Here is a 25,097-nt window from a genome sequence, read left to right as displayed (position 1 = left end):
CGACGACCCATGAGTGTGTGTCAGACCGGTTTGTGCCCCCACACTCGGTATGTGCTTGGCTTGGTTAGGGCCTCCGACTTTAGATGTTAGGCTTAGGTGAGAGGTCTAGGTATTCTGCTCAGGCTTATTGCACCCTTCATCAATTGGATAGGAATAGCAACAGATGTTGCCAAAATGATGGATTCAAACATATTAATGTATTACTTTGTAAGAACTTTGCAAATAATTAATAAAATGGTTGCATGTATCTCCCAGATCCAGAGACCGAGGGTCATCCTCCTTTTCAGAAAGAAAGCATGAGTTATGGTGTAAGGTTTTCTGAGTATTTACTATAAGTTCATGTCCCATTTTTTCGATGTTGCATATGTGCTTCCAAATCATAGCAAACTCGTATGTCTTTTTGTTATGAAATCACACGCGAGATGTTCCAAACTTTCCTTATGTTTGTTCTATGTTTCTTCGATTTTTTTATGACGTGTTACGTGCTTTTCAAAATGTTGCCAACATTTTTTTTTGGTTTTAATTGTTTCTGCTTGTTAATGAAATAGTTGGTATTTTTTGTTGCAAATGAATCTCCAGCCAAAAAAATGTTGCCTAATCACTTACTTTGTGCAAATAGATATTTTTTGTTGTAACTTATTATTTCATTTTCGTTGATTGTTTGTGACTTTTGCTGCAATACAATCTGTAGCAAAATACTATTGTGTTACCACTTTTTTGAAGCATTAGTTTTTTTTCTGAAATGTTGTGACTTTTTATTGTAATAGGATACTTTTTATACACAGGTGAGGAGTTTTGATGTAATACTCAGATTTTTTTTGAACGAAAGGGGGTTTCCCCCTGCCCCATTTTTATTCAAAATGAAGCAACAGAGTCTTACATGACATCAACTAGCTAGGACGAAATCAACCAAAAGACTACCTCAAAATACTCAGGATTTTGTTGCACTATTAGGGTAAATCACCATTGTGACATATTTATTTTTTGTAAAAATCGGAAAGATTAGGGGCATCACAATATACTTGTTTAAATGAAGTTGTTGTGTATTGTGGATTGATTTCCAAATACCGAGGGAGAAAAATGTAAAAGACAAAGTGGCTGATTTTGGATGTTTAGACACAATCCTAGGGAGAGAGGGACCTAGTTTACCTTTTGTAGGTCGACCTAATATGGCCAATAGAAAAATAAAACAATGCTAATTCTTCCGAGAGGGGGGGATGCTATTATTTTATTTAATTTTTAGGGTAAAAACAATGCTAATTTGTTTTTTGAGAAAAAAAACAATGCTAAATGGAAAAGGCTGACAATTGAGTTGTTAAAGAAAACAGAGGCAGCTATTGGGCTGGATGCCCATGGGTCACCCGATATATCTCGCAGGCCCATGAGATAAGATTGTCCGTCCAGCCCATAAGTAGCTTCTCCCGTGCCCTCTCCTCTTTCACCCGGCGCGCTTTGCCTGAAATCCACCACCGTCCCCATTCCCCAGCCACCTCGCCGGAAATCGAGAAATCCACCGTCAGCCAGTTCGCACTACCCCGCCTGAACCCTAACTCCAGTATACTCTACAATCCGGTCAGCCGCGCCGCCTCGCTGCTCCCCCAAGCTCTCCGCGCCACGCCCGAGCCCGGCGGCCAAGAACCCTTGCTGGTCGGCGGGGATGGCGAACAAGAAGTTTGCCCCGAACCGGGACAAACATTCCGCGGCCAAGGAGGCGGTGAAGTCTGCGCTGCAACTGGCGCGCTCACCGCTGCCAGGGACACGGCGCCGGGCGCCCCCTTTCGCATCCGACGCCGACGAGAGCACGGCGCCCTCGCCCAAGAACACGGCGTCCTCCCCTGCCAACAACACGGCGCCCTCCTCCGCCAAGGATCAGGCGCCCGCCTCTTCCAGTGAAGGTGAGTCCGACGATGCTCCCGCCCCGGCCAAGAACACGGCGTCCGCCTCTGCCAAGAACAAGGCCCCCGTCCAGGACAAGAACAAGGCGCCCGCTTCTGCCAAGAACGAGCCCCCCGTCCCGGACAAGAACAAGGCGTCCGCCTCTCCCATCGCTCCCGCCGCTCCCGATGAAGATGAGGTGGTGGTTCCCGCCGCTCCCGATGAAGATGAGGTGGTGGTTCCCGCCGCTCCCGATGAAGATGAGGTGGTGGTTCCCGCCGCTCCCGATGAAGATGAGGTGGTGGTTCCCGCCCCTCCCGATGAAGATGAGGTGGCTGCGCCGCCCCAGGACACAGCATTGAGGAGATTTATCAACTTCCTGTGCGACAAAGCTTCAGCCTTGCCGTGGAGGGAACTCCTCGACGCCTTCCTGACTTGGGTGCACAGCAGCGCCCGCGGCGAGGTGAGCAACCCCTGTTCAGCTATGCAATACGAGTCTCATTCAAGCAGGACGTTGGCATTGAAGTTGCCATTTTAATTTGATTCCTCTTTCACGCCAGATTTGGTATCTAGGAAACATAAAATGGAAAATGTGGTCAGATTTTGTGTGGACCTTTTCACCGTATTGTGACATTGTTGCATATGAATGCAACATTAAGACATTTTGTCAAGATAAAAAAACCCATCCTCTTATTCTTATTGGGACCAGGAAGAAGGTTTTACCCTCAGTAGCAGCCAGCAGGATTCACCCTTAATTTTCTACCTTATCTAACCTGTCACTAAGAAGACAATCTTACAGATCGGAATGTACTATTTGATTTCTCTAAACACTCCATGGTGCCGCCATTTGTGTGTGTGGTAGTTTCATTTTCTGTACCCTTAATTTCTGTACCCTTCCTTGAGAAATTGTCGATAAAGAGCAGGCTTGCTTATTGTGCCTCAACCATTTCTTTATGATCAGTATTCAGTAGTCACATCTTTATGTTTACCTTGCGTTTTTTGCTTAATTTTGGCTGCCCATGACTGTCATCATTGCTTTAGTAGGAGATTGCGCAGAGAATTATCTGCCTTCCTTTTTCTCTGCAGGTTGAGGCTGTCGCCATTGCTTTAGTTGATTTATATTTATGAAGTGGAAGCACCTAAACATTGGAATTTCGTCTTTGCTTTTTGCAATATGCTCAGGAGCACTAAAATTCATTCTTTTATTGTTACTAGGCCCAGGCAGAGGCGCCCACTGAAGGTTCTTCCTATCAGGAGCAGAGGGAGAAGAGGTACCTGGAAGAGGCGAAGAACACTCAACAGCAGGCTGCACATCAACTTCCAGAGGTAATGTTATTGAAGTTGCCTCTGTGTTTTTACAACATGTTCTGGTGCCAACACAAAAAAATTCCTACACAGAATAGCTTTGGTAGTTGAATCTTTGAGTTAGTTTTCTTACTATAGTTTCTAACATGTCGTTGTTCTAGGTTATTATTACACTTTGTTGTCAAATAGTACTCTTTATATCAGGAAATGATTTATTTCCTTCTTAACTTTGCTTGGAAATGTTATGTGGAGCAATGTCTTGATGTGTTAATGTTTAGTTAACTCATCTTTCTGAAGTGGAAACTCTAAAATGTTGAAGTTTTCCCAATCCTTTTGGAATATGTTCAGGAGCGCCGATGCCACAACTATGTTCATCTCTAGATTATTATTGCATTTTATTGTCAATTAGCACTCTTTATATCAGCAAGACAGCAAATGCTTTATTTCCACCTTAAGTTTGTTTGCACATGTTCTGCAGAATGGGCGTGATTTTGATGAGGCCGAAGCAGACCGCATTATACCTGCAGGCCCTTCAATCAGTAAAGTACGTGAAACTGCTATGCCTCACTATTTGCTGAAATAAGATGTTAGAGAAACAATTATACATAATTTGCGAATTATATACTTGCAGATTGTTGAGGACCACCAGAACTTCGATCCGTATTTGAGCAGTGATATTCACAAGGATTACGTCAAGATTATGTCAAGCTGCCCACCGGGTATGGAGGTGTGCACGTTTTGCTACTTTGAGAAAGACAGTAAGACTCGAAGGTCTCAGGAACAAGTAAGTTTTAGTGGCAGACGAAACATTGTCTCGTATATTTTGTTCCATGCTTTGTTGGTTTGAGTTCAGGTGCCTTTCGTTTACTTTCAGTTTCATTTCGCAGAGAATTCCACACAAATGCAAATGGCATGACAGCTTTGCAGGCGTGAAGTGCACGAATTGCCCAGCGAGGTTTCCTACAGAGCACGCCCGAGACCTGCATGGCATGCACTGCAATGCCTAGTTCAGGTTTTGCCTATGCTCCTAAGTACTTTCTGTTGGGAAGATCCGCAGTAGCTGTAGACTGAAACCAGAGGACATTGGAGGGGTTGCAACGAATGTGATCTGCACTTCTTTGTGTAATCCTTCTGGGAATATTTGGAAGCATGGATTCCTTTTGAAATCCCCTTTTTCCAGTCTGAGATATTAGGAGGCGTCTACAAGTATAGCCTTATTGGGATTGAAGAACTACAGAGTGTGCTGATAAAAAGATGTGAGATACAGTGCAATGCTCTTGTAGGATGACCTGTGAGATAAATTTCAATCACAGATTGTGAGCCCAGTGCGCTCAGGTTGTTGAGAAAATGATTTTATTGGTGGATGATGTGTTGCAGCTACTGTAGAACTTACTGTTAGTTTGTCCAATACGATTCTGCTGCTCGAAAATTATTCAACTGGGGAAGCTGGTGACAAGTGTCGTCTTAATCATGACATGGAATCATGACGCGTGTAGCTTCAGTTATTTGTTCCGAGTTCTACAGGCAGTCTGGCACTGGATGTGTGATATTCAGATCGGTGGTATCATGGTCTCAATTTTCTGTAGGTTTGACTGCTTCTGGGGAAGTGTTGAGCACTGGTAATTCTGTTAAAGTTCTGCTTGGGAACCCAAACTCGGGTTAAAGGCTTTCATATGTAGCTGAACATATTCACCATCTTGTAGTTTTGAGTTGTGACAATAGGTCTGAAGTCCTTACATTGCAAAAAAGCTAATGAAAGATTGTTAGACACGTTGCAAGCACAACTGCTTTATGCTGACAAATCGAGGGTAAGAGGTTCTTTTAGATCAATAGGACATTACACCACAAACCTGTGAAGTTTAAGAGGTTTTTGAAACTACAGTATGAGGATGGACCGTGGTAGCATGTTTTGACGGCAAAAGTATCTTTATAACCAAATTATATTTCATTGTGAAGGCACGTTTGGAGATTCCTAGTTTCTAGCATGGATATTAAAACTACCCATGCCATGTTTTGCCCTAAAAAAGTTGGCAATGGAAAAAATAACTCTCCTTTGGGAAGATTCATGGTGGCTAAAGCCGGAGTTGTGGTATGGGAAATTTTGTTGAGGCAGGGAGTAAGAGTCTCCGTTGGCACAGGTAAATAAGTATATTCTGTGGGGAAGATTAGCAGTAGCTGAAGATTTATTTGTGGAACTGTCAGACTGTATTTATACAGTTACTGTGGAGTGAAACCAGAAGGACGTTGGAAGAGTTGCAAAGAAAATACACTGCATTTTTGTTTGTATAATCCTCCTGATTCAGTCCTGTGGATATTTGGTAGCATAGGTTTCGTTTGAAATTCCCATTTTCCCAGTCTGAAAATCTAGGGGCCTACGAGTATAGTGTTATTGAGATTGAAGAACATCAACGTGCGCTATAAAAAAAAGGAGACAGCTATTGCATGTTTTTGTCGAATGATTCGTCGATACTTTGCATGGGAGCAATGTCAACCACCCCGGTGCGTTCGGGTTATTGGGAAAATCGTTTGTCGGTTATCCTTACGTTGTCCAATTCAGTTATGTGTGCTGGAAAGTTATTCAGATGGAGAAGGCCCAGGATCCAAACTCACCATTCTGTAGCATGGCAGGAGATACCATTCCCAGAGTTGATTTCCCATGTTTTAGCAGAGATAATCGGAAATTGTGGAATAACTCGTGTGAATATTCATATTGTGGAATGTGCACCCCGTGTTTTGGATAGATATGGGCATAATGCACTTAGCGGGCAATACGACTCTGTGGCTTGAATCTTAAAAGTTGCAGATGCTCAACACCACTTGCGATGAGATTTTTGTGATGTTGACCGTGCAATTTGGGCCCGATCAGCGTTAGCTTTCATATCAATCCGACCACCACTGTATCTAATTTTGTGGAACAGCGTTGAGGAATTCTGTTTAAGGTCTTTTTTGCGATTTGGCAATAGGACTGATGTCCTTACCTTGCAATGAAGCAGAACGTGAGAAGAAGTGCAAAGGAAGTATTATACATTTTTTGTTCAATCATCCTGATGGCGTCCTGATGGGATTGTTTAAATCCTCTCCTTCTCCAGTCTGAAATCCCAGGAGGGGTCTTCTCCTCAGTTTCACTTGGAATGTGAGTGTTCATTTGAAGATCAAGTATATGTTCTCGTACTGATGAGAATTTATTCGGGTGTCGGTTGAACAGTTTCAACAACAGAACTCGAAAACCGGCAGTTTCTGGGCTGCCAGTGGCTTTGTGGAAGTGGAATACAATAAATACGTCTTATTGACAACATATTTTGCCTAATTATTCTCTCACCATCGTTCATTCTATTTTCAGCTTGATTCGTGCTTTGCACTTTTTCCGGATGAGCAAAGCAAGGAGAAGCCTTCAAAGGCTGGACTCTGGTGGCAAGGAGCAGAATTTTCAGACCTCTAGCATCCTTTCCTCATTTACCTCCTCGTGTTCTTCTCGTGACTTCACCGCATGTTAGTTTATGAATTAACCTTTACATTTAACAAACTCGTTTTGGCTTATGTAGGTTGTATGTTTGATGCCTTCACGTTGATGTGGACTGAAGCTTGTTCTTCAATCTTCATATTCGTAAGAAAAGAACCAAGAAAATATGAAGCCAGTCATTTGGATTCTCTCCACATATTTGTAGATAGTTAGTAACAAGATTTGTAGACAGTTAGTAACAAGATTTGTAGACAGTTAGTAAATTGTTGCGAACAGTTTGCCCTGCAAGGGCAAATCGTTCTCCTAAAATGACAGCAACTAGAAAGAACGAGGCATGAAGATAGCTCAGTGATTCTTCTTCTCTGGTATACATATGTTCTGATACTGTAAAGACATCTGGCCCTGGAGGTCTTCTTTATTGTACAACTTGTGCTTAAATTTAAGCAAGACCCCTCGGATTCTGGAGGCGAAGATTAATGACCTCTAATTTTTGGGTGACTGATCATATCCTCCAAACAAAATGCAGACAAAGTGCATATAATTTGGAAGAGATACATGAATGCAGATGCACTTTTAGACACATCTGCTACCCTTGTCGCACTTTATCCGCGACTGCGACGAACAGTGTACTTTCTTATATGGGAAGGAAACACAAATACTTTTGCATAGGGAAAATAGAGATAACGCTACAGGCAGCAAAAGTAAGATACCCCTCAGCTTTCCTATTGTATCAAGGCCATTGTATTAATGGCTTTTCAATTTCAACCCAGGGACGAAAAACCCTTCAGCTTGTTCTGCTGGAGGTCATAAATTTGAGCAAGAGCCCTTGATTTTATTTTATTTTTTAGATGAATTCTGGTGGTGAAGATTGATGACCTCTACTTTTTTGGACACCTGGTCATATCCCAGGACGTCAGGTGTTGGCTGCTCTCCGTGATGATCATATCCTAAGAGCAATGATGGTGATTTTCTCCAAACAAAATGCAGAAAAAGTGCACATAATTTGGATAGATACATGAAAATCACACATTTAGACACATCAGTCACACTTGACGCACTTTATCTGCGAGGAACACTGGACAACAAGAAAAACAAAGACTAAGATGTACTTTCTTATATTGGAAGGAAATACAAAGAATTTTGCATAGGGGAAAAAAATAATGCTACAACATGACTTCTCAATTTCAACTGTGTGACAGACACATCCTGTGCTTAACAGATTACAGTGCCCCTACAGATCAGGTAGGCACATATAATATAAAATAAGAAAATATAAGCGGCTCGCAGGCACGCCCCGTTACAAGAATCCAAACATGAAACTGGTATTGAGTCACTCCATCAAGGATCTAACAAAGGAAAGTTCATAGATTGCCCGTCGCTGGGTTACAGTCTTGTAAGACTTGGTGTTATCCATATGGGATTAGGCCAGTTGGACCAAAGCTGAGGGGACAGTTCCTCACAAGTGTCATTTGCCAAGTCATAGATTCCAATATCACGACGGCTATTCTGACATCCAAAAAGATACAGTTCGCAATCATCTGTAAAATAGACATGGTTTGCTTTCAGATGTGGATACTCTTCAACACTTAGATAAAGTGTTTGGTTGAGCCCAAGAAGCAACACATGATCGTCCAAGCTATCTATACCCACAAGCTTTTCAGCCATGGTGTCAACTTTAAATATCTTGATATTTGCGGTATTAGTCAGATATGTTGCAGGGTCAGCATCTTCAACATACTCACTAGTCTCTTGGGTTCTCCAGACTTGAAGTAGACCGCCACATGGAGCCTGGGCAATATAAATATTCTCATATGTAAAGTCTTTTGTAATGTCCATGATTAACTCTGTTGTGACCACAGGGCCTCTGAGATTGAAGGCGAGAATTTTCCCTTGAGATGTCACTGCATATAATAGGCCATCCTTGTAGATGCAATCATGAAAAAAAGAGTGTTGTGACAGCCAGGTCCACTTGTCATCCCCTAACCTAGCAAACGAAAGCTGCCCGTATGGACTGTGGATAAGCACCACGATATGTCCACCTGCATATGCATCATAAAATACAAATGCCTTTTCATGGAGGTAGCTTCGTAGCTCGGCAAGAGCAAGGATTGAAGGTTGGTCACTACAGAACCTACTGAGCCGTGGAGATCCCGTGTGCCGCGAGTAATGGTACTTAGATAAGGCACCTGCTTCATCAAAAATTGGAGTCACATGCTCGATGGTGATCACTGACGGGAGAGCGATCTGTTGACAGGTGATTGGATTTAGAAGATGCATCTCAGACCTCTCATCAGCAGTAACCAGCCAGCCATTTGTGGAGCCGATCAGATACCTAGTGTGGATAGGTGGGTCCGGGAGAGTCAACTTGTATGACCTCTTCTCTGCGAGGCTGTAGAGGAACGCAACACTCTCACCAGCAGATTCAGAGGTGTAGAGGAGGCACGGCGTCTGGGGCCGCTTGTACAACCCAAGGTTGCATAGGCTAGTATAAGCGGAGCGCCAGGAGGAGCAAACGGAGCTGGCACGCTTCAGGTCAGGAATCTCTAGAAGGGCAAATATATCCACGAGGAGTTCGTGCGGCAGCTCCGGCGATCCACCTACTTCAATCTCCATGTGTGGTGGATGAATATGTTCATGTTTGATCTTTTCATGTTTGATCTTGAGGAATTTCTTCATTAAACTGGGGGGCAGACCTAGCAGCTTGGGTAAGACTCTGAAGACCGTTGAGAAGAACATCCTTGGGTGTATGGGTAAACTCCATAAGCCAATTGTCCTGGCTAAGCTACAAGCCTCCATTTTTTGAAGCAAATACGTACGGAAGATGAATTGCTTCAGCGGTGCTTGGAAAACTGCAACCTCTGATCTGAATATATCTGATCTCCACCTAGCTGAAGTTGGAAGAACCTTTGATTGGTACTCTGAGGTCGGAGGGCCTGGGTACTTGTGGGGAGGCCTCAATACCAATTCGAGCAAGTTTTGACAATCCGAGTCCAAACACCGAATTCTTCATTGCATCCTTGTCGGTTCAGACTTTGAATCGAACTGGTACTACCACCGTAGATGCAACAACTCCGAGTCCGAGTGTTGTTGGCTCCTCTCTCTTGTCTTGTACAAGCTGGGTTCCGAACCCGAAAGATGGAAGAGGAAAAGTACCCGCGGGACGCCTGTAGCTGGATGACCGCTTCGGCGACCAAAGGCGGCGAGACGGGGCTTCGTGCAGCCGCCGGCAGCGGCCGGAACAGAGAGGCGGGCGGTGGGCCTGGGATTATGTGGTGTGGAGCAGTGGGCAGGGCTAGCAGGGGTAACGCTGGAGAAGGAGGGGATTCGTCGGCGGCAGTGCCTGTGCCTTGTCTTGCGGCGGCGGCGGCGGCGGCGGAACCTAAGCTACCAGGGGTGTTGGTTGGATGGGTAGTACTAGGATTTGTTTGGTTCAGTGGATAGACCGTTTTACTGTGACGTGCTTCATCCGTGCTCCATCTCGAAAGCCAAACACTCCTCCCGACAGGTCCATCCCTTTCGAAAGGAGTGTTTTGGCTTTTCAGTGATAAACGTATAAAGGGCAATATGAACATTTGACAGATTGTGCGAGTTTTGGACAACGATACGTTCCAAATGTTCTTACCTATGTTATAGGTCCGAACGATCGAACCATGATTCCTCCGTACTACCTTCGTATCTCGAGAGGCTGACTGCGCAAGCCTTGGGACATCATACCTTGCCAGACGTTCGGGTTCTAGCATGAAAGCTGAAGAATAAGATAAATCTAATCACTCTTACAGTATCTATATTTCAATTAAACCCAAATTCAGAAACCCCACGAAAAACTAAACACACAGAAACGTGGACATGATGGGAAGAAAAGGGGCAATTTTCCCTATTTTATCAAGTTGTGTGCATACAAGATACCAGCCAGATTCAAATGAATTACGAGGGGAAGATAGCAATGAGTATAATAAAAGAATTACCATGCCATATACAGATTTTCTTTTGAAAAAAGGCAACCCTTGTTCAACTTATTTCACAAAAACCATGTAATTCTCATACAAAACACTAGTTGTATCTAAAAAAGAAAAGGTTACAACTACCCAACTAGATCCATACTTCTTTCAGTTATCCACTATTGTATAGGGATGAAAAGAAACAAAAAAACCTACCATCTTTTTCATACAAAGTTACCATCTGTAACATGGTGCAGGTTACCAGACATTAACAACGTAAGATACCACCAACCAGTAGAATGGAGAGATGTAGCAGTGACTAATGTTGCCAAATGAAATACACTGCCACTTTGTAACCTACAAAAAGGTAACAACATATCAAATTCAGTACAAATAAAATCATAAAAAATGGTGCATCAAAAAATACTATTGATGTATGGAAAAATTAATGTACAATTGTGTGACTCATGCTCATAAATGTGTAAGCACGTGTTGTAAGATGGCGGAAATCCAAGAAGATAATGCGAATGTCAAAGAGAGTGGTGGGCAAGAGAACAACATGACGATGATGCACGTACACTAGCTTTGGTTCTGCCAACATCAACCGCCAAGTCGCAGGTAAGAGATAATTCACACACACTCTTATCCATGACGTGTCAAAAAAAAGTTTATACTATTGTCAGCTCTACATGTGAGAAATTGCCAGCATAAATGCATAATAGTTACCATGCTGAGCCTTGTAAACTACCAGGATTCCTGCAAGTACAACACCATGGTGTGTTTGCAAAAGCATGTTTTACTCCATCTTATGTGGAATTAGCAAGCATTGCTTTGAGTGTTTACAGAAAAAGAGAGTCTTTAGCATGATAAAACATGATAAAAAAAGAGCAACTAAATAGCATGTTTTTCCTTGACTTAATGACTCATCAGGTGTTATCATGCAAATATGTTTCACCATGCATTTTCAACATAAGTTACCACTGAATGATAAAACATGTATTGACAAACCGTTTCATGTGAAAAACATGCGGGTGCTCCACATACATCTAACCCGAGTTCTAGCATTGGGGGGAAGAAAAAAAATCTATGATGTATCGGTCAGCGAGCCGGCAAGTCCAGAAATAGGAGCGCTAAACACTGATCAAGGAGGATTTAACACTAAGGCATACTCCACGCCTAAGGCTCCTGATACAACAATGAAGTTTAACACTATGATCTATATGCACCCATGAATGGATTTGGGACAAGGATAGAGTACATAAGAACACGGAAGGACAACACAGTGAGCAGAGCACTCCTGGTGTGTGGGAAAGGCGGCAAGCCAAAGAATATGAAGGAGGAGGTGCAGGATGTGCAGAACCCAGAAGGCATCATGTGACATCCTCGACTTTTGCTACAGTGATGATTGTAATTAAGCGACAGTGATCCCACGCTAATGATGCCACGTCACCGTTAATTATATCAATGATCTCGTGTTAGTTGAAACTGAATCAAAATGCGAAACTTAAAATTAAAGTCGGACGAGAAAGATTTTATGTTGCTGAAATAAAAACGTCGGGAGTTATAAAATTCTCTAGCGAATTATAAATGCGAATCAAGCACTTTTGGAATTATTGGTAATCCCAATATATTTAAAAGAGAAACTTTAGGTAAAATAAATAAAGTAAATAAAATTAAATAATAGAATAATAATAATAAAGTATTAAAAAAGGAAAAGGAAAAAGTCCCCCTGGCCTAACTCGGCCAAAACTGGCCGAGCCGACCCCCATTCGACCCACCCACCTGGGGTATAAAACCCCAGAGGGCAGGCAACCCTAATTCCCATCGCCCCAGCCCCTTCCCTGGCCGCCGCCCACCCCCCTCGAGCGCACTCGGCCACCCACCATCGAGAGGACCTACCCCCTCGGCCTCTCCTCTCGGTACACCCCACCCCACCTATCGTAACCCACACCCCACCTACCCCACGCACCGAGACCCCCATCCCCGCGAGAGCCACCCTCCTATCGACCCTCCCACCAACCGCACCTCTCGCTCTCCCCACCACCACACCGAGAGCATCCCCATCGGCCCCAACCCTCCCCCTGGAGACCGAGGCCCCAGCCCCACTCCCGATCCCACCGAGAGCCCCCACCAGATCCGGCCGAGGCCTCCCCTGCGCTCCCTCCCGTCGGCCTATCCCCATCTCGCCGGCGACCCTCCCCCTGCACCTCCCCGACCGAGCACCGCCCCCCGGTGACCCCATCCGGGCGCCGGCCCTCCTCCGGGCCGGATCCGGCCGGCCCCTCCGGCGACCTCCACCGGGGCGCCTCACGGTGGCCTGATACGTCCATTTTGCATCATGTTTTCATGTTGATATTTATCGCTTCTTGGGCTGTTATTTCACTTCACGGGTACAATTCTTATGCCTTTTCTCTCTTATTTTGCAAGGTTTACATGAAGAGGGAGAATGCCGGCAACTGGAATTCTGGCCTGAAAGTGGAGCAAGTTTGAGATACCTATTCTTCGCAACTCCAAACGCCGTAGAAATCAACGAGGATTTTTTTTCGGATTTATAAAAAATACTGGGCCGAAGAAGCACCAGAGGGGCGCCAGGGGTTGACCACAAGCCTGCACGGCGCGGCCACCCCCCCAGGCCGCGCCATGAGGGCTTGTGGGCAACCTGCTGGCCCACTTGCCCCCCTCTTCTGCTATATGAAGGGTTTCGTCTGGAAAAAAATTAAGGAGGAGCTTTTTCGTGGTTTCGCCGCCGCCACGAGGCGGAACTTGAGCAGAACCAATTTAGAGCTCTGACAGGATGATCCTGCCGGGGAAACTTCCCTCCCGGAGGGGGAAATCGTCGCCATCGTCATCACCAACACTCCTCTCGTCGGAGGGGACTCGTCACCATCAACATATTCATCAACACCATCTCATCTCCAAACCCTAGTTCATCACTTGTAACCAATCTCCGCCTCGCGACTCCGATTGGTACTTGTAAGGTTGCTAACACTGTTGATTACTCTTTGTAGTTGATGCTAGTTGGATTACTTGGTGGAAGAGTTTATGTTCTGATGGGGTTATAGTCCTAGGGTAGGGTCATAGGCCTGCCCTATAGGTCCTACCCAAGGACTACCCTTCATAAGTGATAAGGCCCTTAGTCAGTTCCGACTGAACTAAGAAGTTCCCATCATCCAGTCAGTAACAGACCGTCGACCATCCAGTTGGAGACGAGCATTCGGAGCATATCAAACTAACCGACTGGATTCCACTCTGTGCATCGTAACCCCCCTGGGGGGTAACGGTCATACGTTTCCACACGCCTTTATTAGCATTTAAGACGTATGTTACCTGTAACGTAGGCATTTATTCGCCACTACTCCACCCTTGTGCACCAAACCGTTGTGGAGGGCAGCGCACTCTATATAAGCCATCCTCCCCCACTGGTGCAGGGGTTAGCAACTCATTTGTATTCCATATTCCACTGGACAACAAGCTCCCAGAGCACTGAGACGTAGGGCTATTACCTCCACCGCAGAGGGGCCTGAACTCATACAACCTCGTCGTAGCTAAGGCTCTGCCCATCCTTTTCGTACCCTACACATCTACTGTCAGGCTTATACCCACGACAGTTGGCACCCACCGTGGGGCAGGCGTCTAAGCGACTTCCGGCGAGTTTGCAACTACTTCCTTTCGTCATGTCGTCCGATGGAGTTTCGAGCATGGGTCACCAGATCTTCTTCGGCGCTCTCTCCTTCATCGTCGATGATTCGGCGTGGCTTCGGGACGCTCCTCTCGACGTCGAGGCGCTTCCGTGCCGGCGCCCGCGGCATTCTTCTTCTCCAGCAGTCGGCTCCGGTGTCGACCTACACCGCCGTCACGCGCCGCAACAAGCGGTCTCGCCGTCCGCGGCTCGAGCGTTGGGTGCAACACGCCCAGGCGCGCCAGAACGCGTCTTCACAAGTGGCGGTTCTAGAGTCCGTTGTGGTTGCCCCGCTGTCCCCGCGCTCGGACTCGGTTCCGACTGAGTTTCCATTCCGAGTACGCGGGTCGCGGGCCTGCAGCAGAAGTACACATGGCCAACTCCCATGAAGATCCCCGTCAAGCTGGTCGGAACGAGCACGAGGTCGGCGAAACGTCCGGCGCGCGTCGTCCACCTCGCCGTTCTGCCAGTCGGCACACTCGGCGGAGCAACGTGGAGTTGTTCCGCACACCCCTCCTCAACTTGGCTGCGGCTGCCAAGATAGCCGATTCCCTTCAGCCGACTGATTCAGAGGCTGGCAGGGGGATTGAGCAAATCCGTGCCCTGCTGCACACGGCGCAACAGCAGAATTCGGCTGTTTCCCAGTCGCACAACAGGATCCACAATAGTTCTGTTCATGCGAATACTCATCGGTCAGTTCACAGCCCTGGTTCCCATCAGCGACACAGGGGAGGCAACCGTTCCATAAATCCCGAAGATCGTCGCCGTTCACGCACCCCTCCGCGGGGTGGGCCCTACGGGCCCCGACATCATGATGATCGGCGTTCAGTCGGTGACACTTACGACCCAAGGCCCGACGCGAGAGGGCGTATCGCCCAGCGGAGGATCGACAGGGGCCGAGCCCGCCGCGATGGTTACGATATGGACTGTCCGAGTGGAAGCAGGACCATCGTGTCTGGCCCCGAGTGTTTCAGTCGAGCCATCCGTTCGACTGACATCCCGCCCACCTTCCGATTGGCAACGGGAATCAGCAAGTTTACATGAGAGTCCAAGCCAGAAACATGGCTGGATGACTACCGAGTGGCAGTCCAGATCGGAGGAGGGGACGACCATGTCGCCATGAAGCACCTCCCTCTAATGCTCGACGGCTCGGCGCGGGCGTGGCTGAACCAGTTGCCCCCCTTAAGCATCTACAGTTGGGCAGATCTGGCCCGAGTGTTCATCAGGACCTTCGAAGGGACGTGCAAGCGCCCTGCGGGCCTCGTGGAGCTCCAGCATTGCGTCCAGAAGCAGAATGAGCCCCTGCGTGACTTCATTCAGCGTTGGACAACTCTCTACCACACGGTGGAGAACGTCACCGAGCATCAAGCAGTCTGCGCCTTCAAGGCAGGCATGCGGTACAAGGATCTGTACCTAAAGTTCGGCCGAACAGGTGACATCTCCATGAGCAAGATGATGGAGATAGCAGCACGCTATGCAAATGGCGAAGAAGAGGACCGCATCCGAAGCGGCAAGCACAAGACAGTCGGCGATGGAGATGGGAGTAACACTCGGAAGCAGAAGCAGAAAGCTCGGTCCACTCCACAGGCAGAAGCTGCAGCCGTGACCAATGCCAAGTTCAAGGGCAAAGGGAAGGCGCAGTTTACCCCCAAGAAGAAGCAGTTCAACAATCCCATCCTGGACCAGCCATGTCCGGTTCATACGAAGATGGATGAAGAGGGCAACCCCATATATCCAAAGCATACCACTCGATAGTGTCGCCTCCTGATCCAGGGGTTTGGCGAAGGGCAACCGAGTGAAAAGGACAATGAACAGGATGAGGAGGATAAGGAGGATCCGTTCCCCCAAGTCCATGCAACACTCATGATTTTTACTGACGTTGAGAGCAAGAGTCGACTGAAGCTGGTGAACAGGGAGGTGAACATGGCCACCCCTACCAACCCCAAGTTCCTCAAATGGTCTCAGACTGCGATCACCTTCGACCAGTCGGATCATCCAACACACGTACCCACCCCAGGGAGACAGGCTCTGGTCGTCGACCCGGTGGTGGAAGGAGTCCGACTGCGCAAAGTCCTCATGGACGGCGGCAGCGGCTGGAACATCATGTACGCCGACACTCTCAAGGGGATGGGCATTCCGATGTCCAAACTCAGCGAGGGCAGCATGCAGTTCCATGGAGTCGTCCTTGGACGGAAGGCCAAGTCACTCGGCCAAATCGCGTTGGACGTCGTGTTCGGCTCCGACAAGAACTTTCGCAAGGAAAAGCTCACGTTCGAGGTGGTGGACTTCCAGAGCGCTTACCACGCAATTCTGGGCCACCCAGCGTATGCGCGTTTCATGGCCCGTCCATGTTACGTATACCTGAAGCTGAAGATGGCAGGGCCGAAAGGCGTGATCACCATCACGGGAAATCGACAGCGGGCCGAAGAGTGTCTGCAGCAGGGATCAAGAATCGCCGACCAGCAGATGGCCATCCTCGAGCTCGACGAGTACAAGAAAACAGTCGACCCCGCCGACCTGATGCGCTCGAAGAAGCCAGCTTCAGAGTCTGCATTCCAGTCGAGGGAGAGGCGAAGAAGGTCAGCATCCACCCGACGGACGACACTGCTGCCCCGACGAACATCTCCACCACCCTCGATCCTAAATAGGAAGCCGAGCTCACCCAATTCCTCCGTGAGAACTGGGACATCTTCGCATGGAAACCCTCTGACATGCCAGGTGTACCCAGGGAGTTGGCTGAGCACCGACTGCATGTGGTGTTGGAATTATGCCCTAGAGGCAATAATAAATGTATAGTTATTATTATAATTCCTGTATCAAGATAATAGTTTATTATCCATGCTATAATTGTATTGAATGAAGACTCATTTACATGTGTGGATACATAGACAAAACACCGTCCCTAGCATGCCTCTAGTTGGCTAGCCAGTTGATCGATGATAGTCAGTGTCTTCTGATTATGAACAAGGTGTTGTTGCTTGATAACTGGATCACGTCATTGGGAGAATCACGTGATGGACTAGACCCAAACTAATAGACGTAGCATGTTGATCGTGTCATTTTGTTGCTACTGTTTTCTGCGTGTCAAGTATTTATTCCTATGACCATGAGATCATATAACTCACTGACACCGGCGGAATGCTTTGTGTGTATCAAACGTCGCAACGTAACTGGGTGACTATAAAGATGCTCTACAGGTATCTCCGAAGGTGTTAGTTGATTTAGTATGGATCAAGACTGGGATTTGTCACTCCGTGTGACGGAGAGGTATCTCAGGGCCCACTCGGTAATACAACATCACACACAAGCCTTGCAAGCAATGTAACTTAGTGTAAGTTGCGGGATCTTGTATTACAGAACGAGTAAAGAGACTTGCCGGTAAACGAGATTGAAATAGGTATGCGGATACTGACGATCGAATCTCGGGCAAGTAACATACCGAAGGACAAAGGGAATGACATACGGGATTATACGAATCCTTGGCACTGAGGTTCAAACGATAAGATCTTCGTAGAATATGTAGGATCCAATATGGGCATCCAGGTCCCGCTATTGGATATTGACCAAGGAGTCTCTCGGGTCATGTCTACATAGTTCTCGAACCCGCAGGGTCTGCACACTTAAGGTTTGACGTTGTTTTATGCGTATTTGAGTTATATGGCTGGTTACCGAAAATTGTTCGGAGTCCCGGATGAGATCACAGACATCACGAGGGTTTCCGGAATGGTCCGGAAACGAAGATTGATATATAGGATGACCTCATTTGATTACCGGAAGGTTTTCGGAGTTACCGGGAATGTACCGGGAATGACGAATGGGTTCCGGGAGTTCACCGGGGGGGGGGGGGGGGGCAACCCACCCCGGGGAAGCCCATAGGCTTTGGGGAGACACACCAGCCCTTAGTGGGCTGGTGGGACAGCCCCAAGGGGGCCTATGCGCCAAGAGAAGGAAATCAAAGGAAAAGAAAAAAAAAAGAGGGAGGAAGTGGGAAGGGAGGGGGACTCCTCCCACCAAACCAAGTCCAACTCGGTTTGGGGGGGGGGGGGAGTCCTCCCCCCCTTGGCTCGGCCGACCCCTTGAGGGTCCCTTGGACCCCAAGGCAAGGTCCCCCTTCCTCCTCCTATATATATGGGGCTTTTAGGGCAGATTTGAGACGACTTTCTCACGGCTGCCCGACCACATACCTCCATAGTTTTTCCTCTAGATCGTGTTTCTGCGGAGCTCGGGCGGAGCCCTGCTGAGACGAGATCATCACCAACCTCCGGAGCGCCGTCATGCTGACGGAGAACTCTTCTACCTTTCCGTCTCCCTTGCTGGATCAAGAAGGCCGAGATCATCGTCGAGCTGTACGTGTGCTGAACGCGGAGGTGCCGTCCGTTCGGTACTAGATCGTGGGACCGATCGCGGGATTGTTCGCGGGGCGGATCGAGGGACGTGAGGACGTTCCACTACATCAACCGCATTCTCTAAACGCTTCTGCTGTACGATCTACAAGGGTACGTAGATCACTCATCCCCTCTCGTAGATGGACATCACCATGATAGGTCTTCGTGCGCGTAGGAAAATTTTTGTTTCCCATGCGACGTTCCCCAATAGTGGTATCAGAGCTAGTTCATGCGTAGATGTCTTCTCGAGTAGAACACAAAAGTTTTTGTGGGCGGTGATGTGCGTTTTGCTGCCCTCCTTAGTCTTTTCTTGATTCCGCGGTATTGTTGGATTGAAGCGGCTTGGACCGACATTACTCGTACGCTTACGAGAGACTGGTTTCATCGTTACGAGTAACCCCCTTTGCTCAAAGATGACTGGCAAGTGACGGTTTCTCCAACTTTACTTGAATCGGATTTGACCGAGGAGGTCCTTGGATGAGGTTAAATAGCAACTCATATATCTCCGTTGTGGTGTTTGCGTAAGTAAGATGCGATCCTACTAGATACCCTTGGTCACCACGTAAAACATGCAACAACATAATTAGAGGACGTCTAACTTGTTTTTGCAGGGTATGATTGTGATGTGATATGGCCAACGATGTGATGTGATATATTGGATGTATGAGATGATCATGTTGTAATAGAAATATCGACTTGCACGTCGATGGTACCGCAACCGGCAGGAGCCATAGGGTTGTCTTTATACTAACATATGTGCTTGCAGATGCGTTTACTATTTTGCTAGGATGTAGCTTTAGTAGTAATAGCATAAGTAGCACGACAACCACGATGGCAACACGTTGATGGATGATCATGGTCTGGCGCCGGTGACAAGAAGATCGTGCCGGTGCTTTGGTGATGGAGATCAAGAAGCACGTGATGATGGCCATATCATGTCACTTATGAATTGCATGTGATGTTAAACCTTTTATGCACCTTATTTTGCTTAGAACGACGGTAGCATTATGAGGTGATCTCTCACTAAAATTTCAAGACGAAATTGTGTTCTCCCCGACTGTGCACCGTTGCTACAGTTCGTCGTTTCGAGACACCACGTGATGATCGGGTGTGATAGACTCAACGTTCACATACAACGGGTGCAAAACAGTTGCGCACGCGGAACACTCGGGTTAAGCTTGATGAGCCTAGCATGTGCAGACATGGCCTCGGAACACATGAGACCGAAAGGTCGATCATGAATCATATAGTTGATATGATTAGCATAGGGATGCTTACCACTCAAACTATACTCAACTCACGTGATGATCGGACTTGGGATAGTGTAAGTGGATCATGAACCACTCAAATGACTAGAGAGATGTACTTTTTGAGTGGGAGTTTAGCATATCATTTGATTAAGTTGAACTCTAATTATCTTGAACATAGTCTAAGTCCACTTTGAATATATTTGTGTTGTAGATCATGGATCACGCAAGTGTCATCCTGAATTTTAATACGTTCCTAGAGAAAGCTAAGTTGAAAGATGATGGAAGCAACTTTGTAGACTGGGCTCGTAATCTTAAGCTAATCTTACAAGCTGGAAAGAAGGATTATGTCCTTAATGATGCGCTAGGAGATGAACCACCCGCTACGGCTGATCAGGATGTTAAGAACGCTTGGTTAGTACGTAAGGAGGACTACTCAATAGTTCAATGTGCGGTCTTGTATGGCTTGGAACCGGGACTTCAACGTCGCTTTGAGCGTCATGGAGCATTTGAGATGTTCCAGGAGTTGAAGTTTATCTTTCAGAAGAACGCCCGGATCGAGAGGTATGAGACCTCCGATAAATTCTATGCTTGCAAGATGGAGGAAAACTCATCTGTCAGTGAACATGTGCTCAAAATGTCTGGGTACTCAAACCGTCTAGCTGAACTGGGGATTGAACTCCCGCAAGAAGCTATCACTGACAGAATCCTTCAATCACTGCCGCCAAGCTATAAAGGCTTTGTGTTGAACTACAACATGCAAGGGATGAACAAGTCTCCCGGCGAGTTGTTTGCGATGCTGAAAGTCGCAGAGTCTGAACTCCGTAAAGAGCATCAAGTGTTGATGGTGAGCAAGACCACTAGTTTCAAGAGAAACGGCAAAGGCAAGAAGGGCAATTCGAAGAAGAGCGGCAAGCCTGTTGCCAATCCGCCGAAGAAACCCAAAGCTGGACCTAAGCCTGAAACAGAGTGCTTCTATTGCAAGGGTATGGGTCACTGGAAGCGCAATTGCCCCAAGTATCTGGCAGATAAGAAGGCGGGCAAAGAAAAATCAGGTATATTTGATATACATGTTATTGATGTGTACTTAACCGGCTCTCATAGTAGTGCCTGGGTATTTGATACCGGTTCTGTTGCTCACATTTGCAACTCGAAGCAGGAACTGCAGAATAGACGAAGGCTGGCGAAAGACGAAGTGACGATGCGCGTAGGAAACGGTTCCAAGGTTGATGCAATCGCCGTCGGCACAGTGTCACTTCAACTACCATCGGGATTAGTGATGAACTTAAATCATTGTTATTTAGTGCCTGCGTTGAGCATGAACATTATATCTGGATCTTGTTTATTGCGAGACGGTTACTCTTTTAAGTCTGAGAATAATGGTTGTTCTATTTCTATGAGTAACATCTTTTATGGTCATGCACCGAATGTGAGAGGATTGTTCATATTGAATCTTGATAATGATACGCATATACATAACATTGAGACCAAAAGAGTTAGAGTAAACAATGATAGCGCCATATTTTTGTGGCACTGCCGCTTGGGTCATATTGGTGTAAAGCGCATGAAGAAACTCCATGCTGATGGACTTTTGGAGTCACTTGACTTTGATTCACTTGACACGTGCGAACCATGCCTCATGGGCAAGATGACTAAGACTCCGTTCTCCGGAACAATGGAGCGTGCAAGTGACTTGTTGGAAATCATACATACCGATGTGTGTGGTCCGATGAGCATGGAGGCACGCAGCGGATATCGTTATTTTCTCACCTTCACTGACGATTTAAGTAGATATGGTTATGTCTACTTGATGAAGCACAAGTCTGAAACATTTGAAAAGTTCAAGCAATTTCAGAGTGAAGTGGAAAATCATCGTAACAAGAAGATCAAGTTCCTACGGTCTGATCGTGGGGGTGAATATCTGAGTTTCGAGTTTGGTACTCACTTAAGACAATGTGGAATTGTTTCGCAGTTAACACCGCCTGGAACACCACAGCGTAATGGTGTGTTCAAACGTCGTAATCGTACTTTGTTAGAGATGGTGCGATCTATGATGTCTCTTACTGATTTGCTGTTATCATTTTGGGGTTATGCATTAGAAACAGCTGCATTCACTTTAAATAGGGCACCATCAAAATCCGTTGAGACGACACCATACGAACTGTGGTATGGCAAAAGGCCAAAGTTGTCGTTTCTTAAAGTTTGGGGATGTGATGCTTATGTCAAAAAGCTTCAGCCTGAAAAGCTGGAACCCAAAGCGGAAAAGTGCATCTTCATAGGTTACCCAAAAGAGACAGTTGGGTACACCTTCTATCTCAAATCTGAGGGCAAAGTGTTTGTTGCTAAAAACGGAGCTTTTCTCGAGAAGGAGTTTCTCTCGAGAGAATTGAGTGGGAGGAAGATAGAACTTGACGAGGTTGTCGAACCTCTCATCCCTGTGGATGGTGGCGCAGGGCAAGGGGAAACCTCTGTCGTTGCGACGCCAGTTGAGGAGGAAGTTAATGATGATGATCATGAAACTCCAGTTCAAGTTTCTGTTGAACCACGCAGGTCGACGAGATCACGCGCTGCTCCAGAGTGGTACGGTAATCCCGTCTTATCAATCATGTTGTTAGACAACAATGAACCTGCAAATTATGAAGAAGCAATGGTGGGCCCAGATTCCAACAAATGGCTAGAAGCCATGAAATCCGAGATAGGATCCATGTATGAGAACAAAGTGTGGACTTTGGAGATACTACCTGAGGGCCGCAAGGCTATTCAGAACAAATGGATCTTTAAGAAGAAGACGGACGCTGACGGTAATGTGACAGTTTATAAAGCTCGACTTGTGGCAAAGGGTTTTTCACAAGTTCCAGGAGTTGACTACAATGAGACCTTCTCACCCCTAGCGATGCTTAAGTCCGTCAGAATCATGTTAGCAATAGCTGCATTTTTCGATTATGAAATCTGGCAGATGGATGTCAAAACGGCGTTCCTTAACGGTTTCCTTAAGGAAGAGTTGTATATGATGCAACCCGAAGGTTTTGTCGATCCTAAAAATGCTGACAAGGTGTGCAAGCTCCAGCGATCCATTTATGTACTGGTGCAAGCATCTCGGAGTTGGAACAAACGCTTTGATGAGGTGATCAAAGCATTTGGGTTTATACAAGTGGTTGGAGAATCTTGTATTTACAAGAAAGTGAGTGGGAGCTCTGTGGCGTTTCTAATATTATATGTGGATGACATATTACTGATTGGAAACAACATAGAGCTTTTTGAGAGAATAAAAGGTTACTTGAATAAAAGTTTCTCTATGAAGGACCTAGGAGAAGCCGCTTACATTCTAGGCATTAAGATCTATAGGGATAGATCAAAACGCCTGATAGGACTTTCACAAAGCACATACCTTGATAAAGTTTTGAAGAGGTTCAAAATGGAACAGTCCAAGAAAGGGTTCTTGCCAGTGTTACAAGGTACGAGATTGAGTAAGACTCAGTGCCGAGCAACTGATGAAGATAGAGAGCATATGCGCTCCGTCCCCTATGCTTCGGCCATAGGTTCTATCATGTATGCGATGTTGTGCACTATACCGGATGTTAGCCTGGCCATAAGTATGGCAGGTAGGTTCCAGAGTAATCCAGGAGTGGATCACTGGACAGCGGTCAAGAATATCCTAAAGTACCTGAAAAGGACTAAGGAAATGTTTCTCGTGTATGGAGGTGACGAAGAGCTCGCCGTAAAAGGTTACGTCGATGCAAGCTTTGACACAGATCCGGACGACTCTAAGTCGCAAACCGGATACGTATTTATTCTTAATGGGGGTGAAGTAAGCTGGTGCAGTTCCAAGCAAAGCGTCGTAGCAGATTCTACATGTGAAGCAGAGTACATGGCTGCCTCGGAGGCGGCTAAGGAGGGTGTCTGGATGAAGCAGTTCATGACGGATCTTGGAGTGGTGCCAAGTGCACTGGATCCAATAACCTTGTTCTGTGACAACACTGGTGCCATTGCCTTAGCAAAGGAACCAAGGTTTCACAAGAAGACCATACACATCAAACGACGCTTCAACCTCATCCGCGACTACGTCGAGGAGGAGGACGTAAATATATGCAAAGTGCACACGGATCTGAATGTAGCAGACCCGCTGACTAAACCTCTTCCACGGCCAAAACATGATCGACACCAGAACTGTATGGGTGTTAGATTTATTACAATGTAATTCACATGGTGATGTGAGGGCTAGATTATTGACTCTAGTGCAAGTGGGAGACTGTTGGAATTATGCCCTAGAGGCAATAATAAATGTATAGTTATTATTATAATTCCTGTATCAAGATAATAGTTTATTATCCATGCTATAATTGTATTGAATGAAGACTCATTTACATGTGTGGATACATAGACAAAACACCGTCCCTAGCATGCCTCTAGTTGGCTAGCCAGTTGATCGATGATAGTCAGTGTCTTCTGATTATGAACAAGGTGTTGTTGCTTGATAACTGGATCACGTCATTGGGAGAATCACGTGATGGACTAGACCCAAACTAATAGACGTAGCATGTTGATCGTGTCATTTTGTTGCTACTGTTTTCTGCGTGTCAAGTATTTATTCCTATGACCATGAGATCATATAACTCACTGACACCGGAGGAATGCTTTGTGTGTATCAAACGTCGCAACGTAACTAGGTGACTATAAAGATGCTCTACAGGTATCTCCGAAGGTGTTAGTTGATTTAGTATGGATCAAGACTGGGATTTGTCACTCCGTGTGACGGAGAGGTATCTCGGGGCCCACTCGGTAATACAACATCACACACAAGCCTTGCAAGCAATGTAACTTAGTGTAAGTTGCGGGATCTTGTATTACGGAACGAGTAAAGAGACTTGCCAGTAAACGAGATTGAAATAGGTATGCGGATACTGACGATCGAATCTCGGGCAAGTAACATACCGAAGGACAAAGGGAATGACATACGGGATTATACGAATCCTTGGCACTGAGGTTCAAACGATAAGATCTTCGTAGAATATGTAGGATCCAATATGGGCATCCAGGTCCCGCTATTGGATATTGACCGAGGAGTCTCTCGGGTCATGTCTACATAGTTCTCGAACCCGCAGGGTCTGCACACTTAAGGTTCGACGTTGTTTTATGCGTATTTGAGTTATATGGTTGGTTACCGAATGTTGTTCGGAGTCCCGGATGAGATCACGGACGTCACGAGGG

The 25,097-nt window shown here is 46.3% G+C and overlaps 1 protein-coding gene and 1 pseudogene across 1 annotated transcript; one reads left to right on the top strand and one right to left on the bottom strand.

The window, feature by feature from the left end:
• Window positions 1-1,425: 1,425 nt before the first annotated feature.
• LOC123445167 lies at window positions 1,426-7,127 on the top strand (annotated as a pseudogene).
• Window positions 7,128-7,798: 671 nt separating this feature from the next.
• Window positions 7,799-10,085, bottom strand: LOC123440662 (probable F-box protein At4g22165). Its single transcript, XM_045117223.1, has one exon. It carries the CDS (start codon window positions 9,434-9,436, stop codon window positions 8,024-8,026), a length of 1,413 nt encoding a protein of 470 aa, XP_044973158.1. The 5' UTR covers window positions 9,437-10,085; the 3' UTR covers window positions 7,799-8,023.
• Between the last annotated feature and the right edge of the window lie 15,012 nt (window positions 10,086-25,097).

This window comes from Hordeum vulgare, chromosome 3H, assembly GCF_904849725.1.
Source record: "Hordeum vulgare subsp. vulgare chromosome 3H, MorexV3_pseudomolecules_assembly, whole genome shotgun sequence".
Lineage (NCBI taxonomy): Eukaryota > Viridiplantae > Streptophyta > Magnoliopsida > Poales > Poaceae > Hordeum > Hordeum vulgare.
Note: the sequence above shows the minus strand (reverse complement) of the source record. Positions and strands in the feature narration are given on the sequence as shown.

Bases quoted from the DNA above. Each gene is read 5' to 3' on its own strand.
- LOC123440662 (XM_045117223.1), bottom strand. From the start codon at position 9,436: ATGGAGGCTTGTAGCTTAGCCAGGACAATTGGCTTATGGAGTTTACCC.